At 33.7% G+C, this 26,681-nt stretch overlaps 3 protein-coding genes across 4 annotated transcripts; 2 read left to right on the top strand and 1 right to left on the bottom strand.

Moving 5' to 3' along the window:
* The first annotated feature begins 142 nt into the window (after nucleotides 1-142).
* Nucleotides 143-2,086, top strand: LOC130612585 (uncharacterized). Its single transcript, XM_057433921.1, has 2 exons — nucleotides 143-278; nucleotides 407-2,086. The coding sequence occupies exons 1-2, from the start codon at nucleotides 167-169 to the stop codon at nucleotides 2,005-2,007; spliced, it is 1,713 nt and encodes a 570-aa protein (XP_057289904.1). The 5' UTR covers nucleotides 143-166; the 3' UTR covers nucleotides 2,008-2,086.
* LOC130612583 (choline transporter-like protein 4) lies at nucleotides 2,071-26,598 on the bottom strand. 2 transcript variants are annotated; one of them, XM_057433917.1, is made up of 27 exons: nucleotides 25,966-26,598; nucleotides 21,169-21,217; nucleotides 18,172-18,245; nucleotides 17,301-17,351; nucleotides 15,938-15,965; nucleotides 15,398-15,491; nucleotides 14,028-14,129; nucleotides 13,299-13,353; nucleotides 12,762-12,879; nucleotides 12,634-12,676; nucleotides 12,345-12,385; nucleotides 9,300-9,350; nucleotides 8,962-9,023; nucleotides 8,568-8,690; nucleotides 7,930-8,029; nucleotides 7,366-7,537; nucleotides 6,820-6,893; nucleotides 6,415-6,544; nucleotides 6,291-6,337; nucleotides 6,004-6,098; nucleotides 5,889-5,931; nucleotides 5,697-5,766; nucleotides 5,537-5,610; nucleotides 5,001-5,071; nucleotides 4,378-4,442; nucleotides 4,196-4,280; nucleotides 2,071-3,872 (listed from the first exon to the last, which is right to left on the bottom strand). In XM_057433917.1, exons 1-27 carry the CDS (start codon nucleotides 26,012-26,014, stop codon nucleotides 3,763-3,765), a joined length of 2,076 nt encoding a protein of 691 aa, XP_057289900.1. In that variant the 5' UTR covers nucleotides 26,015-26,598; the 3' UTR covers nucleotides 2,071-3,762. The 2 variants fall into 2 exon arrangements, with proteins under 2 accessions (XP_057289900.1, XP_057289899.1); XM_057433916.1 differs by lacking the exon at nucleotides 25,966-26,598 and adding an exon at nucleotides 21,294-21,569.
* On the top strand, nucleotides 10,699-12,704 carry LOC130612586 (potassium voltage-gated channel subfamily A member 6-like). Its single transcript, XM_057433922.1, has one exon. The coding sequence runs from the start codon at nucleotides 10,921-10,923 to the stop codon at nucleotides 12,115-12,117; it is 1,197 nt and encodes a 398-aa protein (XP_057289905.1). The 5' UTR covers nucleotides 10,699-10,920; the 3' UTR covers nucleotides 12,118-12,704.
* Nucleotides 26,599-26,681: the final 83 nt, after the last annotated feature.

The raw sequence follows: 26,681 nt of genomic DNA, 5'->3' as shown, positions 1-26,681 counted from the left end.
TTTTTGTTCGATTGGGTAGTCTAAACGGGCCTTAGCCAAGAAAAAAAGAATGTTTTTGTTCGATTTTTAGTGTAAATATAGGCCAAGTGAATGGAATGTTTATGTTCGAGTAAATATACAGGATACAGATAACTTACGTTTCCTTTTTTATCTCCCGGCTTTCAAAATGTCTTACATCAGGAAGTTAGCTAAATTACAAGAGAAAGAAGCTCAACAAAGGGCCGCTGAAAAGGAAAAAACTTCAGACGAAACACCTTCAAACAGTTCTAGGGAACAAAGTAAGTATTTCTCTTTGATGTTTTTTTTTGTTATACCTACCTGCGAAGAAGTTTCTTTCTTTGTTTGAAAATTTTTAATTTTTGGTCAAAATTCGCAATTACATAGTGGTTCGTTTTATTCATTTTAGGCCCACAACCAACTGACTTCCAGCAAGAATCATCCCTTGGTTCGTTAGACTACGAAGCTGTTACAGACGCGACTGAAAATGTTAAATCCAGTGGCAAAAAATCATACAACCGTTGGTCAGAAAAAGAAAGATTTGATATCGGAAAATATGTTGCGATTCATGGTGGTGCGGCTGCAATCACAAAGTTTCAAACCAAAGACAGGCCGTTAAGTGAGAGTACAGCTCGAAGATTTGGCAATCTTTACAAAAAAGAGCTGAAAGATTCAACCCGAGAAAAACGTAGCGTGGTAACCAAATTTGTTCCTTTGAAACGCGGTAGACCTCTGTTCCTTGGCAGTCTAGATGAGATGGTACAAAGATTTTTAATTGCACTGAGAAATCGAGGAGGTGTTGTTTCAAGAACAGTTGCAACCGCTGCAGCGAAAGCTCTAATATCACGAAACCCTCAATTTGAGTTGGGGCATATTAAAATTGATAACAGTTGGGCAAAAAGCCTCTTCAAGAGAATGGGTTTCAAGAAAAGAATGAAAACGACCTCCAAAGTTGAAATCACTGAAGGAGCCAAAAAGGAGTGCGAATTACTATTTCTTCACGATATTGTTTCGACCATCGAACAACACAGCATCCCTCACCAACTTGTTATGAATCTGGACCAGACACCTCTTAAGTTTGTTCCAAGAATGAATCACACCATGGCGAAAAAGGGTTCATCGTCCGTCCCTATCGTTGGATCCTTCGACAAAAGATGCCTTACTGGTACCTTTATTATTACGCTTGATGGTTCTTTTCTGCCAATGCAACTGATATATGGGGGGAAAACAAATCAAAGCCTCCCAAAGTTTGAATTCCCCGAATCGTTCTCACTAAGCGTTAATCCCAAACACTACAGCAATACACAAGAATCCATCAAAGTCATCAAAGAGATCGTTCTAAAGCACGTTGAAGACCAGAGGAAGAAGTTAAATAACCCAAAGCAAGCTGCTCTTCTAATATTCGATGTCTTTCGAGGACAAATTACTGAGGAAGTTACCGAATTGCTGAAGAAGAACAACATCTTCCTGGTTTTGGTTCCAAGTAACATGACACATATATTCCAGCCCTTGGATCTTACTGTGAATAATCATTGCAAGCAATTCATGAGAAATTTGTTCACTGAATGGTATTCAAAACAGATCGAGAAAGAGCTATCCCTTAACAAAAAGATCGAAGATATAAATATTCAATTAAAGCTGACCACCATCAAGCCTCTTCATGCAAGTTGGCTCCTCCAGTTTTATAACCATATCACTTCGGCAGATGGCCGTGAAGTCGTTTTGAATGGGTGGAAAGCATCTGGAATTTACGACGCAGTTCGCATGGGATCCACTTCACTTGAATCCCTTGACCCTTTTCAAGATCTATCACCGCTGCCAGAAAGCAATAGTGTAATTACTCAGCCCATAACCGACATAATCAATGCGCCAGATTTATTAAAGGATAGCTTCATCAACGTGCGAGTCGAAAATGACGATGACAAAGAAGAGGAGTACACGCGTGACGAGGATGACATAGACTTTAGTCGGAATGCATTTGACATTATCATAGACGATGAAGAAGAGTAGATTTTTAGTATTTGTTTTAAAATTCTTTGCTTTGTAATGCTTATTTCTACATCTTTACCAAAGAAAATTTTCGTTGAAATTTGAAAAAATCCTTCACTCGCCAAAATTAGTTCCCGCCAAAATTAAAAAATCCGCTGACCCGCCAAAATAAGTTCCCGCCAAAATTAAAAAAAACCGCCACCCGCCAAAATAAGTTCCCGCCAAAATTAAAAATTTCGTTGATCCGCCAAAATTAGTTCCCGCCAAAATTAAATTTTTTTTAGATTTCCTTCGTCCGCCAAAATTAGTTCCCGCCAAAATAAGTTCCCTTAAGGTAGTCAGGAAGGAGACAACAACAAAAATGGAGAAGTATGTACCATCCAGGGACATTTTAAAAACATTTTTATGCTGTCTGCTACCTGACTACAGTGAAATCATGCACATAGTGAAAACTTTTCTTCATATAGGTGTCCTCTATGTAAGGATTTAGCTGTACTACCTTCAATAATTCTGTTTTTAATACAACTTTTTTGCGTTATGTTTTGTACTGTTGTAAATAGAGAATTTCAGATGGACTAATCTTTTTTTGTCGCCGAAACCCCGTCTGAAATGCAAAAATAATCCATTGTGCTTGTATTCAGCAAAAAAAATACTTTAAATTCAAAACAGAATTATAGTGAGTTGCGAAATTAAATTCTTCAAAACTCATCAACTCATTTTGCCTGTTATTCGAGAAAATTAATTCCACGAAAGTTTCTTTAAATCCACGCTAAATTGAACTAATGCCAAAATAAAAAACAAAATTTTAATGGTGTACAGAAAAAAACAACATTACGAAACAAAGACAAAAACTAGCAAGTATGTTATTATAATTTATTTTTCAAAATTTTATATCACAATCTTATTATTCACACAACATTTTGATGATACTAGTCGCAGCTTTGAGTGAGTTGTAGGAAGATGCATTCTATCAAGTGTTTGAGGTGCGCCAGGTCAATTCACTACTCTAATTTGTTCATTCAAAACGAGTGGGACAAGTTTAGCAAAAACAACCATTATATTCGGTATTATTATTTTTTGGCAGGTGGAAAGTAGAAATCTGCTTTTGAATGACTGTCTTTAAGAGTTAGACAATTAAAAACAGCGTCAATACGGGCGTAAAAATGACAAAAGCGTCACTGCTGTTACTAGCATCAACAAAAACAATCTATACAACTATAATTTATATAAAAAAACTATGCGAAATTTGTGTCAAACATGGGCATGATATACATTTAAGTATAAATACTAAAAAACACCAGAACTAAAGTAAAACTGTCCGTGTGCAAATATAAACATCTATCAATATATACATCTAGTCAAAGATTATTCAACTCAGGGAGACGATACCAATTAAATGAGAAATCAAAATAGATTATATCTACGTTAAGTTTTCCAAACGTGGAAGCAAATCTTAAATGGGATAAAAAGTTCAAGGGGAGAGGGTTGGATTTTAAAATTTCATATAAAATAGTTTCTTAATCACCGTTTACACGAAAAAAACTAAAACAAAAGAATTTACAAAATTAATGTGCTGACATGATCAATTCTACATGGTTAAGACGTTGACATTCTGCAAACCGGAAAAATTAACGACAACGTTTAGGCATTTCGGCGCAACAAAATATACAATATAACTTTGCAATATAATTTAAATACGTGGTCAAAACATGAGACGCGAACTTTTAAAAGACGCCGTCAATTTAGAAACGTGTAAACATACAAAAAACCCGTCATTTATTCGTCTTCTTCTGTTTTTTTGTTTTTCTTTCCTAATATTTTCTTTAGTTTCTTCGACATATAGTAAGGTTTCTCAGGTGAACCATCATGACGCTCACAATCTTCCACTGAAAAAACAACACGTGATCACGTCAAAATTACACTCGACCAATCTTATCGCAAATCGCATGAATGCATGAAATAAATATTTTTTAAACGTCTTTTAACGTAACCTTAATCCCTTCTGGTTCTTTCGCTATTCCGGCAAAGCAAAAATTACTGGAAACGATATGGATTCTATGGCATTTTACATTTGCACTTCCTTAGATCTGCAAACTAGATCATAAAAGTTGGCTTCCTGAGCCACTGTGAGCCTTAACTGGTATTGTATAAAAGCTAATGATTATTCCGTGAAAAATCCACAGGTATGAAGAAACACTGTTTTACTTACAGAAGCACAAGAACAACGTATTAATGGCCATTTCATAAACACCAAAGAATGCACTCGTTACTACCCATGCTCCAATGGTTATGATCTAAAAATAAAAATATTATTATCAAAGTATTGTTCTGTTATAAACAACGACAAAATGTTTTATATAAAACTAAAAGCCATAATCTGAAAGCACGTACAATGACCGGTGTAAGATAATAGTTCAAATCATTTCTTTTGTTGAAAAAGAAGAAACTTGCAACACCTACAATGGATAAAAAAAAATTGTCATTTTAACAAGTCTAAAAAAACAGGGCGTTAAACAAAGGGCGTAAATAGAAAAGAAGGGCTGGGTTTAAGTGGAACTTTTATGGTAAATAACAACAGCAGCTATATATTAAAACAAAATAAAAAAAATGTATGAAAAAGATTTTAGAATTTTAAAGTGCTCATTCACAGTGAATTTTAATAGAGCGTAAATGCTTAGCAAAAACCTTGGAAAATTTATCATATTTTATCATTTGACTATTTCGAGGTTTGAAGGGAACGTTTAATAAAAATATTTTCAACGTTTTTATGAAAAGCCTTTTTTTACTTTAGTAATTCAAAAGACGCAAATAAGAAAATCACACAAAAATAAACAGACGCTTAATTGGAATGGTGCTAAATCGAACAGGGGCGCTAAATCAAAAAGGGGCCCTAAATCGAGAAGGGGCGCTAAATTAAAATTAGGGAGGGGGTGAAGGATCAAGCATTTACGGTATTTACAGGGAAAGTTTATCACTTAAAACATCAACGTTATCAAAAAGTTTGAATCGTATACCCATTCCGCCTGTTACTGTTAGTTTTCCGATGAACAGCAAAAAGTCTGTCACTTTATCCAACACAGCAACCCTGTAACAAAAAAAATAATAAAAAAAATAAGTGAAAACACAACCTTACGTCAGATTACAATAAATAAAAGCTGGCATACGCGTTTTCATAGTTTTCGAGAAAAAAAAGCAATACTTATTTATCATATTTCTGACTAGAAAAAAAAAATGAAGAAGTGACTAAATTTTTCTCCGACTATGGATTCTTTCCGTGTCTTTTCTTTAATCCGTTTTTTTTATTCCACACACCATGAGTTGTTCAATTTCGTATAAATTTATTAGCCAATTCATTACTAAGAATTTTTTATTTCAAATAAAAAATGCACGATTCACAGAATTAAATTACTTTAAGAAATGGATGAAAACAGAAATTACATTAAGAAAGGTAAAATAACACAAATATATTTTTCTTGTTCAGAACGATAAGCAGGATGAATAGGAAACAACACAAACATTTCAAACAAAAACTAATCTCACTAAGACATACCTTAAAATATTTCTCATCAGCAGAAAAAATGCATTCTTCGCTGAAGTACAGAAATTCTTTCCATATACAGCGATCTATAGTTTAACGGAATACAAAAATACTTTTATTTAAAATTTCCAACAATGGTAGTTAGATTAAAGGTAGGCGAGGCAAATCTCACCTCGATGTAGGCGTTCTTGTTTAAAAATTTCAAAAACTTCTCCAAACACCAGAAGAAGCATTTGAGACATCTGAAAATAATAATAAAAAATAAACATTTAGAAGAGCATGTTAATGATTGCTGTTGTTGACACCATCATCCAGTGGAAGTCACACAATCAATAAGAGAAAGTGGAGAAGGAAGGTTACTTACTTCAAAATAAACTTCGCTACAGGTCCTGGTTCATGTCCTGACCCTAAATCGGACAATCACAATTTAAAATCGACTATGACAATTTTTAAGTAATAAAAGTGAAAACCACCCTAACCTCGTAGTTTCCATTCCAGATATTCTAAACCAGCTCTGATGATTTGCACAATGGCGATGATAAGAGAACCAAAAGCTAACGAGCCAGTGTGATATCTAAAAATAACAAAACATTGAGAGAAAGATTTTAACTGATCACGTGCTCGTTATATCATTTTACTCCCAGTACAGAATCGTACTGATTGTACACAATACTTTGATGGCGCCTTACAGACATTATTCCAATTTAAAAATGGTTTGATGTACGTCCTATAGATATTAGTACATCTTAAGCTAGCACATACATACCTCAATGTACGCCCAACAGACATCAGTACTGGCAAAGTAGGCACATCCTACGTAAAAATAAAATATATTTGTCAATACAATCATTGTATTGTAAGGTGAACAGAAAAAGGGAAAAAAACCGTACCGTTTTCTTGTCCCACGCCCAATACCACGATGCAAATGCACCTGCTAAAGCACATTGACCAAACGCAACGATAAAATTCATAATCCAAAACCACCCAAAAAGATGAAACACTTGAAGGCGAAGGATATTGCTAAAAGAAAATCATTCACTACGTCACAGCAGGTTCCTTGTCTCGCTGAATTTAAACATTCACTACGCCACAGCAGGTTCCTGGTCTCGCTGAATTTAAACGAGTTGCTGGTTAAAACAAAAAACAGGTTCATTCACATCACGTGACCTTTTTTCTAATAAAGTGAATTCATAAACTGTCTGAGTAATGGTTCCAGACAAGACTGTTCTTATTTTTATCCAGTTAAGCTTATATCAGGATTCTTCAACAAGCATAAAAACAAAATAAATTCTTACTCATTGTTTACATATTTCTTAAAGTTGCAAGAGATGGTATCATTGGAGCCTGGGATCCAGTCATTAATAGCGTCCTACATAGAAGATATTTAGAAGTTTTATGTGGAAAACTGAAAAAGATGGGATAGGAAAGTCCTAACAACACAAATTTTTCATGACTTACACGAGCATGTAAAAAGAATTTCTGAGAATAAAATCCCTTAATCACCGCGCAGGACGATCACTCAACAAATGGAGTGAGAAATTAATAATCGGAGAACAACGAAGTATTCTTAATATTTAGGGAGATTTTGTCATAACTTTTGTTCAATATTAGAAGAATATTAAGGGTAATTTTTATTTGTTTAAAACTAGTTATTTATATAGGTATTTTTTTCTTTTATTCACAACCATTTCCATTTCTTATCAACAAAAATGTAAAAACACAACAAGGAGAATTCAAAGGCTTGCTAAATCTCCGTACTTCCAAGGATATTATATTTTTAGGAGATTTAAGGAATTTTATAGAGGAGCAGTGTGATGACAAAAACAAACATAGCTACTTACCGTTGCTGTGCACGCAATTTTAGAAAAAGTTCCATTGTTGACCTGCTCAAACTCAGCATCACCTGCTGTGACGAGGAAAGCCAGTACAGCCACGAACCAACAAAACAAAATTAGCTGCATCAGCCATGGAAGTAAGGGGAAAAACAACGTGGAAATCATAGCGGTTAGTGCTCTAGTAGAGAAATAAAACTTTTACAATGCTGTAGCCAATATAGAGTTTTCTAAGCTAGCTTTTTTTGGCAGGTTTTCCTGTGTCGCAGTTATTAGCGAAGATGCCTAATTAAAAAAGACAGTAACAAAACTGAACTTTTAGCGTAGGGCGCCGTTTTGCGGCCACTACAGAGAGCTTGTACTGATATTTTTGAAAAGCACACCAAGAAAATTTCATCAAAAGATTAACGCTTATTATATAAGTTGCTATCAATTTTCAAAACTTCAGCTTTATTTCCAAGACTCAGCTAGCTATTATCCAAAGGGTGTACTCTCCAATTAGCGGTCGCCTCTAATTAGCAACGATTTCGTTAATTAGAAAGTGGACTGTATAAAAAATTGTAAACAGTGTACCTGCTTCCTTCTTTAATAAGCTGAATGGCAATCTGTATTCTTTTACGCAACGCCAACAACAACAACAAAATAACCAGAAGAATAATAGCGCATATAATTCCTAAAAAAATTAAAAAAAACAAACTCTATGAAGTTCGAATGTTAACTCGAACCTAGGATAACTCGAACGTTCGCTAACTCGACGCACTTTCACTTTTTACTTGCGAAAAGGAAATCAGAGACTGAAAAAATGTCAGATTTTTTTTTTTTTTTTTTAGTTTTTAAACTCCCGACTTTCATCGATAAGATTACACCTTTTCTAAGTAAATTGTTGCCCACCTTTTAAAAAAACCCCGTTATTCGTGACTGTAATTTTGGTATGTATTTAAGAAAACGTTTTAACAACATAATAAAACCAGTGAAGACCAGTTAGTGTTGACAGGTTTAATAAAACAACGCAATCTGATTGGACAACTGTATTTTTAATGCCGCCATTTTCTTTCTCTTCTTTTTGTTTACACAATGTCGGAGAAAGATTATTTCGCTTTTCACATATTGGAAAGGTTTGGTTGCATGTGAACTGAAACCCTATCTGATACCTTAACATCAGAGCGAACCCCCATACGTAAAGTGTGAACAGGGTTTATTTGTTAACCTACCCAGCACCAGCCATGTCTCTTTCTTGTCGCTGTAGCTGTCAAGATTAGTTACAAAATCGAATCCAATATCACTCGTGTCTGTAGATGCTAATCTATCATATTCTGTGTAACAATAATACGTACCTACGAAGATAATTGGGAAGGAAATTTACCATGGAAAAAATGTAGCACGTATGAACATAGAAACTTAGTACGAGGAAATTGATAGCCCTGTGTACCAAACTTCAAGGCTATGTGTGATAATTAAAAGAGAAAAACAATGTTTCCACCAAGAAAATGACCGAAAATAATATTAGGTGCGATACTTTATAACTTTGCAGAAGGGCTATTAAAGAACATTTAAGATACTTCAAAACTTCGCGTAGAGCATTCAATAATGGCCAAAACTACTTACAATATCCAATGATGGTCAACACTGCATATGTCGTCAGCCAAACCATTAAACCAGCCACCCATCTAAGAGTTCAGATAAATTTACCATATCATAAGTTTAACAAAACAACACATGTGAATGTTTATTTTACACACAAGTTAAGGCTAAATGAGAATCGAAGAAGAAAAAGTGTTTAGGTTCCCTTTCATCATCGCTCAAGTGTAAGATGTTAAAAAGAAATTGTTGAGCTTTATATTTCCCCAATTTTAATTTCCGGCGGTAATTTTTATGGCTATCGTGTATACACACTATTAAATTTTTTACGAAATTAACAACTTTCCCACCAATTGATGTCATACCTCATAATTAAGATGTAAATAAAAGCCACGATCATGGTGATACCAAATCCACTAAAAACAAAACAGATTATATACAACAAAAAATAAAAGCAGTAAATATGATCGTGTCAATATGTTGAACTTGTCAGGCCCTATTCTCAAGAATAATGCATTATTAATTAGCCGAGTGGTTACAATGTGCGCTTTTAAATGACAGTGTCGGTGGCTTGGTGTCTCTTAAAAGCATGTTTAGCAAGTGTTGTTACCACACCGACAGGTAAACCCATTCCATGGGAGGGAAGTTGGGTAGGTTACACCGATGTAAGAGCACAGAAATCACACCGATGACAGTGTTTCAAATGTAAATTGCAAAGAAAAGTTATGATGTCACTCAATGATATAAATAAGTTTTTTGTAACCAATTTCGAATCGATCAAGTCATTAGAAAAGGTTTTCCTGAAAATTTCTGCAAAAGAAATACCCTATTGGGCGTCGTGTGTTACAAAGCCAAAAGATGTTATTTTTACACAGGTGCGTACAATACCGCTTTGCTAGGATTAAAAGTATAAGGCCCAGGTGCATATGCCCAATATTGCGTGCAATATAAATTCGTTGAAACTGTATTTATTTCACAAGTTTTATTTTTATATTTCAACAATGTATAAAAAAGGCTAAACATACAAATAAAAAGATTAACTATTTTTTACGCCTTTAATTTCTTGTTTAAAATATTTTTTCTCTGCTTTTTTGTATTATGTGAAAAATAACAGGCGCATTTCCTCTTCAGTTCAAACGTGCATCTTACACACTTGCACACAAAACAAATTTGGTTACAAAGTAAATTTTTGTGATCTTTCTTCATTAAAACTTTCAGTTATTACCTATAGTTTGCTTTGCGTCTTAGTCTGTCTTTAACCATAACTCTCAGTGTTTAGTATTTGGGCATTCGCTTTAAAATTTTTATTCTGGTCGCGATGCCTGGATTTTGACAACTTTCGTCAACGTGCAAGCATTTGTAAACAAACATTTTAACAACCAACAAAAACTTAGAAAACGCTACCATCTTTATGTTATGGAAATTGAGCACTTGACCGCCAACGTTTATTGAAACTTAGAAGGAAAAAGTGAATGAATGAAGGAATCAACGAATTAAAAAATAAATAAACAAAAAACAAACAGGGATTTAAAGATGGTAGCTGAAATGCGTTTAAAACGTGTAGGCAAACAAATACACGTCCTCCCACAAATGCTGCAAAAATAGTTTGTATCACACGAGCACTGCGAAAAAAAGGTCTGAGGAGAGCTGTCTGTGTGTTAAAGTTCTCACTCAAGCCAGCTGCAAGCACAAAACAAAACTCAAATTAAGTCAGTTTTGAAGACGTATTAAAAAAAAGGAGTTTATTAAAATTATAAATGCTTTGAAGAACATTTGAAAAAGAAAATAAACACACTAAAATTTGAGTTATAAAGAGTGAAAGCAAGCTGTAACATCTCAATTATTAGAGAAAAAAAACAGAATAAAAACTTTTATCTTTTTACCACAAAACACTGCAGGGAATTTGTATAAAAACACACACACACAGAGAAAAAAGACACGACAACATCGAGCTGAGAGAATTTCACAACGAGAACCAAGACAGATATGAAACGCTTGGTAATTAACGTAAGCGGAGCCACTTTTGAGACGACAGATAGATGCCTGGGAAGATACCCTCACACTTTGTTGGGTGACCCGCAAGAACGGACCCAGTATTTTGTCCCAAGTCAAGGTGTTTATTTTTTCAACAGACACAGACTAGCTTTCGAAGGAATATTAATGTATTATCAACGCTTCGGAAGAGTAGTGTGTCCAGAGAACGTACCAGAAGAGGTATTCCTAGATGAACTGGAGTTTTTTAAAATCGACTGCGCGTTCCTGCAGGATGCACTAGAAGCAAAGAAGTTCGTTTTGTCGCCTTCGAAAAGAGAGAGCACGCCAAAAAGCAGACAGGGACGTATTTGGAATGTTTTACAAAACCCAGAGAGTTCATATGGGGCACAAATATTATCCACGATTTCACTTGTTATGACTCTCATCTCTATAATTTTAACATGTTTACATCCAGGTGACAAACACAATAAGACTAGTGTTGTTCATCGCGACATGTTTCCCATCGAAATAGTTTGCTTTTCATGGTTCACACTAGAATATTCCCTAAGACTGTGGGCATGTCCACAGAAAAGACAGTTCGTCAGAAGTTGGATTGACCTAACTGACCTGATAACACTCGTAATTTTCTTCAGCTCTCTAGCGCTAAGTTCAGCACAGGCTTCATCGACCAGTGTGTTGAAAGTATTCCGACTCGCCAACGCGTTCAGAGTGTTTCGGTTGACAAGATTTTCAAACGGACTTCGACTGCTTATTTACACCATATATAAGAGTCGCACAGATTTGCAAATCCTCGTCAGTTTTTTAGCCTTCTTTATCGTGATATCAGGAAGTATTATTTACTTTGCTGAAGCACACGCAAATAACTCGCAATTTCGCGATGGCGGGATATTTGATGGAATGTGGTTTAGCTTAATATCATGCACAACTGTGGGCTATGGAGATATTGTACCAGCAAGTTTACTAGGAAAATTTGCAACCGCAATGACGATAACTTTCGGCGCTATGTTTATCATGTTACCGGTATTGAAGCTCGTAAACTCTTTTAGTGACGCCTTAGAAGCGACACGAAGTTTACTGAGTTGCAGTGAAGAAACACAAGTTAAAAATCCGAAAGAAAACAGCATGGCTTGTAGAAGACAAAAACACCTTTTCAGGCGAACATTTTGTCGCACAAAAATGACGACATGAGCTGAAGATAACGAGTATATCGTCCGACAAAGAAATAATAAAAACTACACTGCCTCTACTTTTTAACCAGCTTAAAAAAAAAGTAAATGTCAACTCTTCCGCGATAAGATCTAATACTTACGGTCAACGGTGTTGGCTTATAACACACCGTGTTGAAAAAACTCAGTGTGGAAAGTCAATAACGGTTATTTTCAAATTTTAAAAATTTTGAATTTAAAATTACTCACGCGAGAATCCAATACCAAGATTCCTGAACGTCTGCTACAACCTTAAAACAATGACCACACAAGTGAAGAGACATACAACCTTAAAACAATGACCACACAAGTGAAGAGACAAATGTAATACAACTAGTACATGAAAAATCTACATAATTTCAAACTAAAACATTGATGGGAACAAGCTGCATTTTCACATAAGAAGTACAATAAACGGAAACAGGGGTCGTCTATAAAAAAGGGTGCGCTTCCCTCTCATCTTCTTTAATATATTTATGACCTGCAATTTCTAGCATACCTTTCGGCCTGTGTTTTGAATGTTTACCAACACACTCTGAGCACTAAAATATGTAAAGAATGATGGTAACTGCTGCTGTGTATAAGATTTTCAAAAAAAAGGAATAGCCGAAATAATAACCGACATACATTGTTCCCCACTTGATATTTTCAACTGTTAAATTCTTCCCATCTGTATTAATGGTATTGCTTTTTAAAAAGTTAGACAGACTACCCCCAACCAAAGTCGGAACACATCTGTACGCCACTAAAATAAAGCAACGCTTTATTACCAAACTAAGGAGATGTTTATATGGAGGTGCGCTGTCTCAACAAACCGAGTCTGTTAGGCTGGTCTTTACGTTAATACCTCTAAATTAGGGAATGAAACATAAACAATGCAGAACAGAAAAAAAAAGTTCATAACTGAAATTAATTTCGTGAGCCTAAAAAACTATCTCGCCTAAGCAGGCAGACTCAGTAGAATGTGTTTACACAACAAAAAGTTCATTCCGCATTGTCAGGATCTCAGCAAATTTAATCAAGATCTTAGCAACTTTTAACGAGATTTAATATAGTAGGTGACCTCATTAGCCAAACCAGCTTGGTTAACAAGGCCAGCTTCACTCTTTGCACATGGATACTATAACAAAACATCAGATTGAAGTTAAAAAAACAGATACTCACAATCTGTACTTTGAAGTGTATACTTGGCACAGTTTTTCGCAATCTCATCACTTGACTAAAATATTGGTCAAAATTTATGAATAAAAACCTGATCCACAAAGTTAATAGACATACAACCAACTCTCAAATGGTTTAAAGCACCAAGATACAAAAAGGTGTCGACATGAAGAAATTAAAGCATTCATCTCCTTTGTTTCATTTAACAGACTAACAGAATACCAAATTTTAAAATTGGACAATTATCTCGCCAAAGTACACTTCCCTTTAAAATAACTTTTAACTATAGCTATCGCTTACGACATAAAACCTTCATCTTGAAAAAAATATCATCAATTTCTATGTTTCTTGAGAAATCAAAGCATGGCAAGGCAAACTATCTTTTTTTTAACCTACGTTTAACATTGTATACCTTTTTCGTGATTTTTTAGCAGAAATTAAATTCCATGAGCAAATTAAAAAAGAAACAAAATAAAAGAGGAAAACGACCTGTAAAGAATGTACAATACAATGACACGGTTAGGATGTCAAACATCATGTTTGAGAATCTAAACATGCTATTGCTATAAAGACAACATGAGAGATTAAACTTGCAGCCATGAAAAATGTTCATAGAGTTAAGAATACTTATGTATGAGTCCTGCAACTTAAAATTAAAAACTTTACCACTGTTAAAAAAGTGTTGTTCACATAGAGAATATTTATTTGCAGGCCAGATAAATAAGCTAATACCATTGTTTTCACTTTCGATTGTGCATCATATTTGCAATACAACTTGTCTCTATCAGCTGTTTTGGAGTATGTATTGTCGGTTGGACAATTTTTCACACAAATCTACAAAATAACAAAGATTATTTGACAATGTAATGTCGTGCACAGTACATGCTATTGGTAAATTCTTTTACGTGTTCTTTAAAATATTTAATGCTGTAACAACAATGTTATTCAGGTGGAACGCAGTGTGCATGCGTATGAAACACTACACGAAACAAATACTGTAGATCTATCTTGGTCTAATTAAGTAGCAGATCAGTTTGCAAACCTTAAGTGCTAATTTCCATTCTGTTTTTGTTGCATTATTCATAAAAAGAATTTTTACTTGTGCACTCCCGTTAGTTCATGATCTTCTCATTAAAGTGATACATTTCACATATTAAAGAATCTGATAAAGTCAAAAAAAAAAAAAAAAAATCAAGTGTTTAAAAATATATATATAAATATAAATATTTTATTTTTCCATATTATATTTTTTTCTTAAAGGGCATTAAAATAGCCAGCAACACTAGAAATTTACAAATTTAATTGCAAGTGATTCAAGAAAGATTGTTAAATAAAACACATAAAAAACAGTATATATATAGAAGGTTTTTAGACAAACAAGTACTGTATTTTCTTAACAGTTACTAAGTTGATAATAAGAGTTAAATGCCATAAAAATAAAAGGAAAACAAACACACAAAAAAGTTAAGAATAAATGGCATTATTTTGAACATTTTAGTTGGCTAGTAGGATGCCTTAACATTAACGGGACATTAAAAAACTAAAATCTACATTATGAGCTGTGTGAACAAAAATTTTGACTTAAATCGGCTGTCATTTTAGATAGCTGGCTGTAATGTTCACCTAAGTTCATAATACTCACCGAAAATTGTTGCTTAATTATTATTTTTCTAAAAACATAACAGCATACTTTCTCTGGCCTTGCAAAATCTATTATAGAATTACATTCTGGAAGGTTAAGTTTTAACTTTTTTCAAGGCCTTGTAAAAAATGTGTGTACAACATACAGGTTGACATGTGTCAGAAAATGTGCTGACGCTAGCAAAAATTTATTGCCGCCATTTTGTTCCCTTTATGACGTACTATAAGTGTGCCAAGTTTGATTCAATTTGAACAATCCTATGAAAAGTTATTGAGTTATTGAGTCATAGTATGTTCGAAAAACCCCGGACCGAATAGGGTTAAAAACCTTGTAACATAATGAATACAAAACACCTAATAACACATACAAAATACGAGTATGCTATATACTGCAAAACATTCAAAATCGTATGCTGTTTTGATAAACACGCAACAGCATACAGTACGTATTATAAGTGTACCTGATGTGTTTTGCAGGCTGTCAAACTGTAAATTTCGCTGATCGATTTGGGAATGCATTCCAAAAGATCGAAATAAAACAAATTCTTTCTATCGCTAAAAGTTTTAGATACATGTTAAAATCAGATATTATAAGGTAAGAAAAGAAGTATGTATAAAAGCTGTATGGGCAGATTTTTACATACAGCTTTAAAAATTCCCTGCCTTCTTCCTGACCAACTAAGATATATCATTTTTCCCGACTATTAGGCTTTAATAGATACTAATTTCCTTGACTTTAGCGAATTCAAATTTGATGTATACTTGGCTTACAATTAGAATTCACCATCCGATCTGAATTATGAACAACATATTCCTTCATCATTACAATAAATATAAAACTTAACAAACATGGCAAATTTATCACGTGTCAGTAACATGACACAACACAAAAAATCTTTTACAGTAAAATTCATGTAAAAAAAAGAAGTTTCAACCGATTGGTTAAGAATATGATTTTCCCTGACTTTCCAATGATTGCGTGATAAAAAAGAATAACTTACGCATGCTTTCCTTCACCACAAGTATCACCTGCAGTAAAAAAGAATATGTGCATTACATCAAAAACCAGAGAGCACATCTTACGTTATGTTTAAACAATAAGCGAATAGTTACAGTGCCTCGTTTATCCAAAGTGCAAGGACATGTGTGAATGAATAAATTTGTTATTCTATATGTATGTTCGAAGGCAAATTCATATTAAACTGTAACTATTAGAATGCGCGCCAGAATCTTTTGTTGGCCAAAAAATAATTAGCTTTCCAAAATGTGAGCTGCTATTGGCGGCTGTAACCAAAAGATCTAAAAGGTTCGTGTTTGACACCACTGAGTAGCCTAATTCATCCTCTTTTTTTTTTCTAAAATATGTGGAGCACTTTACAACAACCTACTTTGCATGATTTACAGTGGTCCAACTGTGGGGCTGCATTTGGCTAATTTTTAAACCCTATTATCTATGTTTCATGTTCTAAAAGCTAATAAACGTTTTATTTTTTTGCTTTTAAAAATACATTTTTCTAGTAAAATTTTTTCATATTTATCCAATATATAACATATCTTTATTCGAGAATTATGATTAAAAATATTTTAGTGATGTTGTCTTTTTACTTGACAACATACTTGGAAATCCCCTTTTATATTGTTTTGCTTTCACATGCAAGTAAATCAGTAAATCAAATTAAATTGTTATATCAACTTTTAATGAAAACAAGATATTTTTATATTTAATAGATAAATTATTGATTCATATTTGCAATAGAGGAAAAGAAGAAGTATAATGAAGAGATATAACTATAAATTAAAAATATTTAAATAAACCTTCTATACACTGTGAGGGTACTAGTAATTCCTATAGCAACACTATAAATTTCTCACACTTTTATTTATCCAACATGTATAAAAATTTCAATTGAAAAATACGTTTTGCCAAAGAAATAAAGTGCCCAACTAATTTCGAGCCATTGTAATCTGACAAATTTTATCTCTAAATAATGATTCAACTCGAAAAGGGCTTTTTTCGTAATAAAAAAAAGTATAAGGACACTGTCTGTATTATCATTTACTAAAAATAAGATAATTTTAGATAATTTGAATAAAATAAAGCGCAAATCCATAAGATATAATATTTGCTTGATGACAAAATGATACCCAAAAGATTTTTTTGTTAAATAAAAAAAGGCTGATGAATAAGCCATTAACCTACTATCACCCTTGTCTTATGAAAGTTATGGAGGTATTTTAATTGGCTCCGAAAATACTACTCTGGCGTGCTCTGGTTATCTATGCAGCAAAAGACTTCTTTTTTGCAGTCAAGGTCCAAAATTATGTCATAAACAATTGAATCCAAAATTTATTGTTGAAGCTTACCATGGGAATCAGTGGGATATAACAATTTTGTAGGATCTCCAGTGCTATATGCTGCAAATAAAAACAGTACATATTGGTACTTTACTGACTTAAACACAGAGTATATACACATTATACATGGGCAAAATAAAAGTTTAATTTTATAAATATTTTGCAAAAAATACTTAAGTGAAGGACAAGAAGTAGGGCTAAGTGGGGTGTACAAATGACCCATGTACAGCAGATCGCTCTTCCAATCAAGTGGCGGTGTGATCACAACCAAAAGCATTGTTAAGACATACAAAGCACAATAAGACTGCTGATAGATATCCCATTAGGTAGGCCTGTTTATGAAAAATAAGATGAATTATACACCCCTGAAAAATTTTAACAAGAAATATGCTCCCCTTTGATGAATCACACAACAACTTAATCAGTAAATCCAATATATTGGAGACCTTTATCTCTCATATGTATGTTTTTACTCAAATCTTATCCTGCTATTTAAAAAATGGTAATACAGCAAGATTTTAAGATTACCCTGATGGCATCTTTTAGTTATATTAGAATGAATCTGACTTTCCATTTTATTTCAGTGAGTGATGCACAAAGGATTTCTTTTATTCTGCAAATTAAAAGTGGTAAATATGGTACCATATTTTTTAAGAAATGGATGGGATAGTTTTCTGTAAATTTCTTTGTAGCAATAAAAAAATTATAAAATCAATACACAAGTTGAGCTGGATTGCACTTGCAACTATGATGTCCATGTGGACTTAATTAGTTCAAAAAAATAAGCAAAGCGATAAGAAAATTCTTGTGGGTTGAAATCACATAATAGATATCTTAAAAACATACAAACAAAGTGATGCTTTAAAACAAGTATTATTACCTAGAATACCAACTGCTAGCATCCCAATGAAATACAGTAAAAATAGAACACAACATATGATATCAGTGCAACTCCTAAAACAAAGAAATACAAATTCTATAGTATGTCAGAACGTAAAAAGAAATGCCAAGTATGAAATAATAATAATAATAATAATAATAAATATTTAAAGTGGCTAGCCCAGAAAATCACAAAAACCTATAGTTAGTGGATTGTTTCCACTGGGGGCCACTAGAACAAAAAAAAAACAAAAAATGATAAACCTTAGACTGCCTCAGCTCAATCAAACATAGTAACATTTATAATCTGTGAAAATTGAAAAGAAAAAGAATAAAAAACAAAAATTAAAAAATTCAAAAGTGATCTCCATTAGAATTTGCCAAATACATTAGAGATGGAAGTCTTAAACGAAAGCAGACTTCCATCACAGGTCACTTGGTCTGGAAGATTATTCCACACTTTTGCAGCTCTAAATGGGAAGGCTTTTTTGCCAAATTCCGTGTTGACCAAGGGAAGTGTGAACCTGTTTTTTGAAGCTCCTCTTGTTTGATGATTATGACAGTTTTTTGTCAAAAGGAATTTTGAGCGCATGTAATCAGGAGCAATGTGATTCATGGCTTTGAAAACTAATATGGCATCGTTTTTGATGAGTAAATTATTCATTGAATATTCCCTCTCTTTCCCAAGAAAGGTACGGACACATTTTAATCGTTTTTCTAGTTTTCCCAATCTACCTTGGGTGGCACAAGCCCATGCCGAGGAGCAGTAGTTGAAATATGGCATGACAAGTGCATTAATTAAAAGGTTTTTTGTGTGAGGTGTTAAACAGGATGCAATGGTTCTAATTTTAGAATATTTAATTAGTATTTTTCTATTTATGTCATTAATGTGCTTTTCCCATTGCATTTTTTGATCAAATGTTACCCCAAGATATTTAACTTTTTCGCTCCTCTTCAAAGGAATACCCATATAGTTGATAGTTTTGTTCTCAACTTTTTTTAACTGGCTGTGGTTGCCGAAAAAGATTGTTTCAGTTTTGTCCGTATTAATAGTCATTTTGTTATTATTCAGCCAGAGGTCGACTTGCGAAAGTTCTAACTCGACCTGGGAGACAAGGGTATCCAAGTTTTTATGAGACGAAATAATTATTGTATCATCCGCATATAGATGGTGGTAGTTTGAATTGATGACAGATTTTAAGTCATCAATATACAAAAGAAAGAGCAGGGGCCCCAACACAGATCCCTGCGGCACCCCAAAAGCGTCTTCATGAAGCAGATCTGATCCTGTGTCGTTTACAAGAGTCAGCTGCATTCGGTCCGTTAAGTAGGACTCGAACCAGTCAAAGGCAGCATCTCTGATGCCAAAACACCATAGTTTTTTTAACAAAATTTTATGATCAACAGTGTCAAAAGCTTTTTTAAGGTCAATGAGCACAGCACAAACAAAGTTATGTTGGTCGAGCTCAGTAAGAATAAAATCAGAGACATCGACTACTGCAGTTTCTGTGGAAAAGAGTTTTCGAAATCCGGACTGTCTGTCATTCAGGAAGTTGTGCTCAGAAATAAAATGAGACATTTGCTCATGCACTAACTTTTCAAAAATTTTCATAGGAATTGGCAAAATGGAGATAGGCCGATAATTAGTAGGATCTGTTTTATTGCCACTTTTAAAAATAGGCGAGACCCTTTTAGTCTTCCAACATTTAGGTACATAACCAGTAAATAAAGATTTGTTGAAAAGACTTGATAAATAAATACTTAAAACTGACGAACCTGCTTTTAGCAGTCGTGAACCAATTCCGTCCAAGCCTGTAGCTTTATTAAGTTTTAGTGATCTAATTATTTTTTCGACACTTTTGGTCTCAATACGAGCCCACCGAAAATCGTGTCCGCTAACAGGTGGATTAACATTAGTAGTGTCAGAAGAAAATTTAGAGGCTAGTTTGGCACCAACACTGACAAAAAATGAATTGAATGTGTTGGAAATTTCTTTTGGGTGAGAAGTTTCTGTACCATCGTTTTGGACTACTCGTTTTATCGAGGTAGTATTGCCTGACTTATCAGGAACCAGTTTTTTTAGGGTTTTCCAAAGTTGTTTTGGCCGTTTTTGAAAGTCCTGCAAAACGTCATTATAATACTCGTTTTTGAGTCGATTTTTGAGACCTATTACCTGGTTCCTTTTTTGTTTGGAAGCTTCCCAGTCTATGATGGATTTTGTTTTTGATGCTTTCCGTTTCAAGAAGTCTCTTTCTTTGATGGCTATTATTAATTCATCAGTGACCCATGCCTCAACACGGCCAGAAAATCTATGTGTTTTGAAAGGGGCATGTTTGTCAGCCACTGTTTTAACATTTTTATTCAGTTTCTCACATGCTTTATCAAGGTCACCATAATTATTAAAATATGACCAGTCTAAATTCCTGAGGTCCTTCAGAAAAACCTCTTCACTGAAGTTCTTGTAGCTACGAACCTTGCATGTTTTAGGTTCAAATTTTGGCCTTTTGAATTTTCTGATCACATAAACTAAATTGTGATCACTGATGCCTAAATCCATGACACCAGTTTTAGAAATACAAGAACTGTTAGAAAGTATCAAGTCTATAAGAGTGCTACTATTTTCAGTAACACGAGTTGGCTCCGTACTTATTGAAAGAGAGGACTTTAACCATTATGGTATGTTAGCATATACATTGACATATGGTAGCAGACATTTTTGTGAGATTGAGGTATAGAAGGCCTGTGAATGAGATTGACAGCAAATGAAGATTGCAACATATAAGCAGATGGACATAAAAATTACTGAAGAATAAAATGTATTCAGATCCTAAAAAAAAATAAAATAATCAAAATATATCTGCATCCTTTTTTAAAATTTTTTTTAAGCTTAGATATAACTAATGATTAGGTATTGTTTTTCTTATTTTGGTTCTAAATTTCTTCTAATTAACAGAAAAAAATATATAAGACAGATTTCTTTATTAATAAAAATACATACCTATTTTTAATCGGTCCACTAAAATTGGGGTCATACTTCCTTGATTTACCTAAAACGACAAAAATAAAACTTACAGGTGTATTGACTTCAGTGCAATCACTTCTAAAAATGGTAAGGAACTGTACCATATTGTCCAGCAGGCTCCTTATCCTCAACACCATGCTGGTTTAATTCAATTGGTTCAGCCTCATTATTACCACAACAACCCATTGTGCACAATTTTTTTAATTAACACTTTATTTCATTATCCATTTCTAAATATTCCTGTAATGGTTATGTTTAACAATCTATGTCTATACACCGAAAAAATCTATGTATCTTTTGTTCACATGGACCTACATTGTTACTGCACTATTGTTACTGTTGTATGATCAAATATGATGATTAAAAATCGCAGCAATAGTAAATTGATACAAAAATTGTACAAAATTTGTACATAATTGATTGCTTGAAAATTGGTGTGTAAACAATCAAAACGTCGCAACATTTAATCTGTAACTATGGTTACCAGTAAACTTTGTATATATTCAGCAAAAATTGTACATTATTTATTGCTTGAAAATCGGTGTTGGAAAATCTGAACTGCAAAAATATTCATAGTTGGTACAGAGCCTTGGAAAACAGGCAAAATCAATAAGGCAAAAGGAAATTATATACATCACATTTTGTCGAGACACATTTGTTACAAATCTGTATAAAAAGGTCTATGTTAGGTCATGTCCTTTATTAAATGTTTTGCAAAAAAGCATCTCTTTAAGGTAGAAAAAAGAGTTAACTTGTTGGTGAAGATGATTAAAATGACTGCCAAAAGGTTTATTGTAAATACATGCATGTGGTGAACGAGAAACTGTGACATAATTTCCTTCAACCAACAGTGGTCCTAGATATAGATGAGTTGCGACCTGAGGTAATGTTTAAATTTTGCATCAAGAATAATGGACATATGCACAAGCAATAAATATAAACAACAGACTGAAGCAATTAACATATTAAGCAATCAAAGATATCTTCTCTTGAAGCCATACAACGGAGCTACTTAAGAAAAATAGATGGTACTCATGGTAAAAACTATTAGAAAACCCTTAAATGTTTATTTATGTATTCCAAAAAAGAGTGGCCAATACTAACAGCCTAGTTGACATGATGCACCATGTCTATGCTGCTCTCTCGTGCTCTACCTTTTAGTACACTTGAAGCAGAAGTCACCTGTGTCATTGACATAGACAAAGTCTTTAAGACTGAAAAATTATCAAAGGTATCAAAGGTAAGATAATCTTGTATTCTCAATAATCTATAAATTAGTGTAAATAGCCTTTTTTACTTGGCTGTCAGGATGCCCTCACATATATGGAACATTATTAAATGTTTACAACGTTTCATGCAAACTTTGCAACTGATCTTTAGCTCTAGGACCAAATTGGGCTGTCACCTTCATATATAACAGGGACAACTTTAAAGATGGGTCAGGACAGAAATGCAGTTAGTGAAGCCTGCCCAAGAAAATATTCATGACAGCTGAAGGTACTCTGAAATATGTCAGATAAAGTCAATTTTAATGCAAACAATGCAAAATTGAAGTTGGTTGGCTAGCTGAGAATTTTGTCAAACACTCTTACTATATTAGTACTCAAAATTAGAAATCAGATGAACACTTTTTTAGATAGACGGCACATCGCCACAGATTTAAATAAAAAATAAATGTGAAAATATGTAGCTGTACTAAAAGCTAAAGCATAGCAAACCACTATTAGAAGAAAGATTGCGGCTTCTGAGAAATCGCGGCTCTTAAAGTGACAATGTTACGAAACCGGTAAATATTTACCCAGTAAATCAAGCCCAGTAGCGGATCATCGGCTTTCGTAATTAAAAAATCTATGACATCATCTGTTAAAGGTAACATGGCAGCTGATAAACAAACAAGAAAACACGAATTTTTTCACTGATCCGACAAACCAACCATTGATTGTCTGATTATCGCTGTCATGTGCATATATATAATTTGTAGCTATGTACTCTTTTACTTTGTTTTTTGGCCTTAGACTTTAGATTTTTGAAACAGTCTGACATGATGTTTTTCTTCGCACGTGTCACATTACGATTTCGTACCTATGATGGAGGCGTTCAGGTCCTATTCTTTAATGAAACATTAGGAAACTTTTGACATTTTGAATTTTGATCTTAATATATAGATTATACTGGCTATAAATATCGTGGAGCTCGGGGAAATAATCGTGGGAAACACGATCCTTCGTGGAGATAATAATATTAGCGTGATGGCCACGATAGAATGTTTGAATGTTTGTTTAGAAAGACCACAATTTTATCGTGGTTTGTGTGCACCACGCTCGTTAACAAACCTTTTCACAGTACTGTATCTCTACATGTGAGGGTTTTTTTTCTCAAAAACTGCTCTACCAACATAACACTTCATACACAGGCCTCATACAACCTAACCTTTAACCTCATTTGACAAGACTCTGCTAGTCAACAAAGAAAGTAACTCTCTTTTTCAAGCAGAACCTATGCTAAGTAACAGAAGTTCTCAACTATAAAAGAGTTATATATATATAAAATGTTTATTGTTTCAAATTCTGTAAACTCAATAGCACACGAGAAAGTTTGGTAAGAAAAAGAAATGCCAATTGACAAAATCTGCTAAAGTGTGACAAACCGTTTTTGTTGCTGGTCTAAAGATATAATCTGGTCTAAGCTAAACCAAATTCCAGCATCTTGTTAAAGTCTAGACTTAATATCGTTGGTTTCCTATTCAACTTAAGGCTAAATGAATTGGAAATGGATGAAATCGTGATCAATTATCTAAGCTCTACACAATAATTAATTTCTTACTAATTTTGCATGTCTTTGCTGCAGTCTATTTAAACCCTTATATATCTCCTATCCCTTTGTTGAAAGCACACAATCCTAAATATACATTATTATGATTAGAATTTCAAGCTCTATCCAATCAAAGTACCTATATGTACTGCTGACATTATTAAAATTCCTATACAGTCTTGGTCATAAATATTTACACCCGTGTGCGGTGGTACGTACGCCTACACTAATACAGGCGTGCGATCAGTATCGCACACCTAGCTTATGATTTTGGCGTGCAATTATAACATTCAGGAGAGCGGCAGCGCAGGGTTTTTGAAGCATAGTAGTTGGCAAAAAAATTGTCGACGTTATTTTGTTGTGAAATTTAAATGAATGGTGTTATTATGAAGAACATAAGGTATAGAGAACATTAAAGTCGTCCCCTTTCCTTCATGATGACACTCTTATGCTCGGCTGGTGCATGACACTGAGACTCGAACGAAAGACGAAGGACCATTTAGAACCATGCCACAAGTCAGTCCGACCTTCATCGTCACAGAGAACTGCGAGAAGAGTGCGCACCCATGCAAGTTAAATATAACCAGAACATGGGAGAGGTTAGGTGTCCTGTACCTTAATACAGCTTTCGGACGAATGTTCTCATAATAATACCAAAGAAAAAACATGTTCAATAAAGTTTAAAAAATCTTTTTAAAAGGGGAAAGAGAAATGTATATCGTATTAAAAAGAAGTCCAGAAGTTCTGTCTCCCACACGACATAGCAGGCAGTAAGTTAGCCCTGCCCTCGGTTTTGTGAGAAGAGATGTTCTGCGAAGACTCTAACAATTGAGTCTCCTGTACAGTTTTGCTTTGCATTGAACTGTGCCTGTGACAAGCATTTTCGAAGCATGTCACCGGCTACTTCTGCAATATTCAACTTAATGATGCCATGATAACTATTAACTTAAGAAGTACACCATCGGGAAGGTAGGTCAATAGGACTTGTACTTCATTTCCATTTGTCATCGTCTTAAGGAGAGCAATACAACGTTAATGACGAAATTTTTTGCCAGCTGAAAAACAAAAATAATATTGTCGACGCAATACAGACGCAAAACATTTGAAATGTATCTCACGTCAGCAATTTTAATGAAGGTGGTTATTTAATAGAAATACATTTTAGAGATACATTTTAACACGGAAGAACAATTATGTATTGGGTAAAGTCTGGGTAAGGGATTACTCTAAAATAGCTCAGTTCTGCTTGGCGTGTGTACGAAGTAGAACAAGGCGTGTGATAAAGAGCACGCCCAAATTTAACATGGTGTGTGCGGAGGCGTGCGCGTGCGATAGCACGCCATTCATGACCAAGACTGCTATAATAATCTATCTTTGAACGCTGACGAAGCACGGATGAAGCAAGTCTGCAAAACTGCACTTACAGGCGGAATAGACATTTTATCATGGATTTAATTGTAGATAATTTATTCAGGCCCGAATTTAATGGATTTTTTCTTTATGCTTGTAAAAACGAAATCCACGTGCGGTGTAAATTTCTTTTAAGATTGAGAGAGTGCAACAAAAAATAACCACGGAGCCAGTGTCGTATGTGTAACATTCCTTACATGTGTGGTTTACATCGCACGTGTTACTTGATTTACACGTACGAATCATCACACACCTACTCAAATATTCCTGAAAAAGACTGCAGTATATCATGATGTGCTTCAAGCAGGTATACTACCCATGGTCAAAATTTCCAAAAAAGTTCCTTGCTTGCATGCTGAGTAATTCTGTAACGTGGATGAACCTATTTTTGGGTTAAATAAGCCTTTATATAAAAAGTGTAGTATATATGTAGTATCATTTAAAATTAGATGCTTTTAATTGTGTACCTGCTGTTTAAGTTGACCTTAATATTTGTTTTATCAACTCAAGTAAGAAGTATCATAAAATAAGTAAAAAGTTAAAGAAACTAACCTTCCTTCATGTCAAGAATTTCAAATTTTTCCCTGTTGTTGTTTCCCATGTTACTGAATGCTACAATATTATATTTTATTTAAATTTTCATTTCACAGGTGAATCAATTTTTATGTATATTATTGTTTTATAATGTCTTCTCATTTTTTGCATGCAGATGAAACACCAAACATCATCACCATGGAAACATGTGTGGCTCATTTTTACAATATTAACAAGAGATCCGAAAATTTTAATTTAAATAGCTGTCTTTGTTTATATAAGAACGAATATATTCTGTTGTGGATTTAAGTGTAAGTTATATGTATACATACTGTTAAAATTGTGTCACACAATTTTTTACATGTCCAATACATACAGTTGTTGAGTAAAATATTTATTGCTGTGATGCATATAGATTAGGGGTTAGTTTATTATTTTATATATTTGAAGCTTTAAAATTCTGCAGATGTAAATATGCATGTGTTATTTTTATTTATTTGTTTTGTTTTGTTTTTGCTTCTTCTTCATAAGAAAAGTGTAGATATAGTTTTTAAATATAATGTGTTGTTTTTATTTGCTAATTTTTATATGATATCTCCATAAAAAAATCTGCTTATAAAGAATTAAGACCACTTCATTCTAAACATTTGGTTCCTATTTCTACATTTCTATCAACTTTATGTTTCATTGTGCAGAAGTTATGGCTTTCATCAATCATCAAATATTTATATATA

The sequence above is a fragment of the Hydractinia symbiolongicarpus genome, chromosome 10 (assembly GCF_029227915.1).
Source record: "Hydractinia symbiolongicarpus strain clone_291-10 chromosome 10, HSymV2.1, whole genome shotgun sequence".
Classification (NCBI taxonomy): Eukaryota; Metazoa; Cnidaria; class Hydrozoa; order Anthoathecata; family Hydractiniidae; genus Hydractinia; species Hydractinia symbiolongicarpus.
Note: the sequence above shows the minus strand (reverse complement) of the source record. Positions and strands in the feature narration are given on the sequence as shown.

Bases quoted from the DNA above. Each gene is read 5' to 3' on its own strand.
- LOC130612585 (XM_057433921.1), top strand. From the start codon at position 167: ATGTCTTACATCAGGAAGTTAGCTAAATTACAAGAGAAAGAAGCTCAA. The intron at 279-406 runs GTAAGTATTTCT...TATTCATTTTAG, and splicing joins AAACAGTTCTAGGGAACAAA to GCCCACAACCAACTGACTTC.
- LOC130612583 (XM_057433916.1), bottom strand. From the start codon at position 21,378: ATGGGTTGTTGTGGTAATAATGAGGCTGAACCAATTGAATTAAACCAG. The intron at 6,894-7,365 runs GTAAGTAGCTAT...TCTTCTATGTAG, and splicing joins AAATTGCGTGCACAGCAACG to GACGCTATTAATGACTGGAT. The intron at 5,611-5,696 runs GTGAGATTTGCC...GTTAAACTATAG, and splicing joins ACAAGAACGCCTACATCGAG to ATCGCTGTATATGGAAAGAA.
- LOC130612586 (XM_057433922.1), top strand. From the start codon at position 10,921: ATGAAACGCTTGGTAATTAACGTAAGCGGAGCCACTTTTGAGACGACA.